The following is a 5,000-nucleotide window of genomic DNA, read 5'->3' on the forward strand; positions in this document are numbered from 1 at the left end:
GGAGTCATCAGGTGTGGCGGAGCTGAAGTCAGACGATGAGCAGTGAAACTCGTCGTCGCCATACACAGGGCAGTCATTCATGCCATCACACACCCAGTACCAAGGGATGCATTGGCCGTTCATGCACTGGTACTCGTCATTAGAACACTGAGTTGTGGAGTCATCAGGTGTGGCGGAGCTGAAGTCAGACGATGAGCAGTGAAACTCGTCGTCGCCATACACAGGGCAGTCATTCATGCCATCACACACCCAGTACCAAGGGATGCATCGGCCGTTCATGCACTGGTACTCGTCATTAGAACACTGAGTTGTGGAGTCATCAGGTGTGGCGGAGCTGAAGTCAGACGATGAGCAGTGAAACTCGTCGTCGCCATACACAGGGCAGTCATTCATGCCATCACACACCCAGTACCAAGGGATGCATCGGCCGTTCATGCACTGGTACTCGTCATTAGAACACTGAGTTGTGGAGTCATCAGGTGTGGCGGAGCTGAAGTCAGACGATGAGCAGTGAAACTCGTCGTCGCCATACACAGGGCAGTCATTCATGCCATCACACACCCAGTACCAAGGGATGCATCGGCCGTTCATGCACTGGTACTCGTCATTAGAACATTGAGTCGTGGAGTCACTATAATAGGAATCTGAAAGGAAGTTCACCGTCACACTACTTAATGCATTATTCAGTGAAGTGCTATAAGGACTAGACGCAACACACACACTTGCCCCAATAAACCTAATAGACTTCAAAAAAAAGCTTTTGACTCTATTGACCACACTGTAGCCATTCGTGAGTTTTTTCTTCTTGTTTGCCGTCCATCATTGTTGCCATTTGTTGCAATGCCCTAAGGACTCAAACACCCAAAAAATGTAAGAGAGAAGAGAGGAATTAACCATCAGTTTTGAAAAACACTTGTTAAAATCGACAGAACATAGCCATCTCTTACTACGATATCTCTCTCAGATCTCTGGAAGAACCACGAGGCATGGAGAACAGTTATTACAAGCAGTCAGGCGCAGAACTGCGTAGTAACTAAATTAAGTTATTTCAGATTTTTCTTTTCATTGGCACTGTAACCTAATATAGCCTTTAATAAGATTTTTAATGTGTCAGTGTTTTACATGTTCTTATCGGTTTTATCAGTGCTTTTTATTAGTTTTAGTTATATTAGAATATGATAAGTCATGTAAACCAAGACAACATGTTTTTACCTATGTTTATTATATGTGTAAATATTTTCTTGGTGAATAAGCCTTTAGTTACCATTATTATCGCATTACTATTGAGCTGGAATGAAACGAGAGGATAAAGGGAGCCCCGGAGGCTATCGAAGTAAGTCTGTTGTACGCTCCAGATGAACGTTTTGGAAAAAGGCGGTGTGCTCTTACAGGCCTCGGAGTGGTCGTGACTTATGGAGATAGAGTCGTGATTTGAACAGTCGTTCTCGTCGTCACCATCGCAGCAGTCACTGTTGCCATCACACACCCAGAACCAAGGGACGCAGCCTCCGGCCTTTTTTTTTTTTTTCTTCTTCTTTATGTAGGAGGGACATTGGCCAAGGGCAACAAAAATCCAATAAAAAAAAATGCCCACTGAAATGCCAGTCTCATAAAAGGGTTCAAAGCGGTAGTCAAAAATTGAAGGATAAGTGTCTTGATACCTCCCTCTTGAAGGAATTCAAGTCATAGGAAGGTGGAAATACAGAAGCAGGCAGGGAGTTCCAGAGTTTACTAGAGAAAGGGATGAATGATTGAGAATACTGGTTAACTCTTGTGTTAGAGAGGTGGACAGAATAGGGGGTGAGAGAAAGAAGAAAGTCTTGTGCAGCGAGGCCGCGGGAGGAGGGGAGGCATGCAGTTAGCAAGATCAGAAGAGCAGTTAGCATGAAAATAGCGGTAGAAGACAGCTAGAGATGCAACATTGCGGCGATGAGAGAGAGGCTGAAGACAGTCAGTTAGAGGAGAGGAGTTGATGAGACGAAAAGTTTTTAATTCCATCCTGTCTAGAAGAGCAGTATGAGTGGAACCCAACAGACATATGAAGCATACTCCATACATGGACGGATAAGGCCCTTGTACAGAGTTAGCAGCTGGGGAGGTGAGAAAAACTGGTGGAGACTTCTCAGAACACCTAACTTCATAGAAGCTGTTTTAGCTAGAGATTAGATGTGAAGTTTCCAGTTCATATCATAAGTAAAGGACAGACCGAGGATGTTCAGTGTAGAAGAGGGGGACAGTCGAGTGTCCTTGAAGAAGAGAGGATAGTTGTCTGGAAGGTTGTGTCGAGCTGATAGATGGAGGAATTGAGTTTTTGAGGCATTGAACAATACCAAGTTTGCTCTGCCCCAATCAGAAATTTTAGAAAGATCAGAAGTCAAGCATTCTGTGGCTTCCCTGCGTGAAATGTTTACTTCCTGAAGGGTTGGACGTCTATGAAAAGACATGGAAAAGTGCAGGGTGGTATCATCAGCGTAGGAGTGGAGATCATTAATGAATAATAAGAAGAGAGTGGGTGACAGGACAGAACCCTGAGGAACACCACTGTTAATAGATTTAGGAGAAGAACAGTGACCGTCTACCACAGCAGCAATAGAACGGTCAGAAAGGAAACTTGAGATGAAGTTACAGAGGGAAGGATAGAAGCCGTAGGAGGGTAGTTTGGAAATGAAAGCTTTGTGCCAGACTCTATCAAAAGCTATGTCCAAGGCAACAGAAAAATCTCTAAAAGAGGATTACCAAGACTCAGTAAAGAAAGCCAGAAGATCACCAGTAGAGCGGCCTTGACGGAACCCATACTGGCGATCAGATAGAAGGTTCTGAAGTGATAGATGTTTAAGAATCTTCCTGTTGAGGATAGATTCAAAAACATTAGATAGGCAGGAAATTAAAGCAATAGGACGGCAGTTTGAGGGATTAGAACGGTCACCCTTTTTAGGAACAGGCTGAATGTAGGCAAACTTCCAGCAAGAAGGAAAGGTAGATGTTGACAGACAGAGCTGAAAGAGTTTGACTAGGCAAGGTGCAAGCACGGAGGCACAGTTTCGGAGAACAATAGGAGGGACCCCATCAGGTCCATAAGCCTTCCAAGGGTTTAGGCCAGCGAGGGTATGGAAAACATCATTGCGAAGAATTTTAATAGGTAGCATGAAGGAGTCAGAGGGTGGAGGAGAGGGAAGAACAAGCCCAGAATCATCCAAGGTAGAGTTTTTAGCAAAGGTTTGAGCGAAGAGTTCAGCTTTAGAAATAGATGTGATAGCAGTGGTGCCATCTGGTTGAAATAAAGTAGGGAAAGAAGAAGACGCAAAGTTATTGGAGATATTTTTGGCTAGATGCCAGAAATCACGAGGGGAGTTAGATCTTGAAAGGTTTTGACAGTTTCTGTTAATGAAGGAGTTTTTGGCTAGTTGGATAACAGACTTGGCATGGTTCCGGGAAGAAATATAAAGTGCATGAGATTCTGGTGATGGAAGGCTTAAGTACCTTTTGTGGGCCACCTCTCTATCATGTATAGCACGAGAACAAGCTGTGTTAAACCAAAGCTTGGAAGGTTTAGGTCGAGAAAAAGAGTGAGGAATGTACGCCTACATGCCAGACATTATCACCTCCGTTATGCGCTCAGCACACAAAGACGGGTCTCTGACACGGAAGCAGTATTCATTCCAAGGAAAATCAGCAAAATACCTCCTCAGGTCCCCCCAACTAGCAAAGGCAAAACGCCAGAGGCACGTTCGCTTAGGGGGATGCTGAGGAGGGATTGGAGCGATAGGACAAGATACAGATATGAGATTGTGATCGGAGGAGCCCAACGGAGAAGAAAGGGTGACAGCATAAGCAGGATTAGAGGTCAGGAAAAGGTTAAGAATGTTGGGCGTATCTCCAAGACGGTCAGGAATACGAGTAGGATGTTGCACCAATTGCTCTAGGTCGTGGAGGATAACAAAGTTGTAGGCTAGTTCACCAGGATGGTCAGTGAAGGGAGAGGAAAGCCAAAGCTGGTGGTGAACATTGAAGTCTCCAAAAATGGAGATCTCTGCAAAAGGGAAGAGAGTCAGAATGTGCTCCACTTTGGAAGTTAAGTAGTCAAAGAATTTCTTATAGTCAGAGGAGTTAGGTGAGAGGTATACAGCACAGATAAATTTAGTTCGAGAGTGACTCTGTAGTCGTAGCCAGATAGTGGAAAACTCGGAAGATTCAAGAGCGTGGGCACGAGAGCAGGTTAAGTCATTGCGCACACAAACGCAACATCCAGCTTTGGATCGAAAATGAGGATAGAGAAAGTAGGAAGGAACAGAAAAAGGGCTTCTGTCAGTTGCCTCAGATACCTGAGTTTCAGTAAGGAAAAGAAGATGAGGTTTAGAAGAGAAGAGGTGGTGTTCTACACCACCTATCTTAGACCGCGAATGTTGCAGAAGTTAATGAAAAAGAAGCTGAGAGGGGGTCAAGACATTTTGGGTCGTCGACAGAAAGGCAGTCCGACCTGGGGACATTTATGGTCCCCTCCCCAGATGGGGACTCCGAGGCTGGTGTAAGAGTCGCCATGATAATTTTGAAATTTTTGAGTGAAGGATGTGTGTGTTATTAGGTGCTTGTAGTTTTGTGTGGAGGAAGAGAGTTGTCTTCAGAGGGCAGGCTGTGACTGCCCCCTTGTGTTGTGAGACACAAAGGGAAACGCTCAGTGAGATCACAGCTGGGTTTAATGATAAGTTCACAGCACTCCCTTAACAGTGCTTTAGACCTCACTGGGAGTAATTATCGTTTCGGCAGGTGTCTACTGCCTCCTCCTTACACTGGTAGTGGCCGTCAGAACATATTTGCGTGGCCTTTTGAGCTGCGATGAAAATGAATAAAGGTCCAGCACCTGGCGAAGCAGGAGAGATGTATGTTGCACATGAAGGTTTGGAAAGAGGCTGCGTGGTGGTGCTGAGTGTAGGAGTCGCCATTCAGAATTTTGAATTTTGAGTGAAAGGTGTGCATGTGTGAGTTAAATGTAGAGTTGTGTG

At 44.9% G+C, this 5,000-nt stretch overlaps 1 protein-coding gene and 1 long non-coding RNA gene across 2 annotated transcripts in view; one reads left to right on the top strand and one right to left on the bottom strand.

Annotated features, from left to right (window-relative positions):
• LOC135100335 (uncharacterized) overlaps window positions 1-5,000 on the top strand; it is a 65,188-nt gene that overhangs the window by 13,603 nt on the left and 46,585 nt on the right. The window lies entirely within an intron of this gene.
• Window positions 1-5,000, bottom strand: part of LOC135100709 (low-density lipoprotein receptor-related protein 1B-like) — a 7,778-nt gene that overhangs the window by 1,846 nt on the left and 932 nt on the right. The window contains exon 2 of the mRNA XM_064003891.1: window positions 1-644. This exon is cut by the window's left edge and continues 349 nt beyond it. Within this exon, the coding sequence (XP_063859961.1) occupies window positions 1-644 (644 nt within the window). The remainder of the gene's footprint in view (window positions 645-5,000) is intronic.

The sequence above is a fragment of the Scylla paramamosain genome, chromosome 5 (genome assembly GCF_035594125.1).
Source record: "Scylla paramamosain isolate STU-SP2022 chromosome 5, ASM3559412v1, whole genome shotgun sequence".
Lineage (NCBI taxonomy): Eukaryota > Metazoa > Arthropoda > Malacostraca > Decapoda > Portunidae > Scylla > Scylla paramamosain.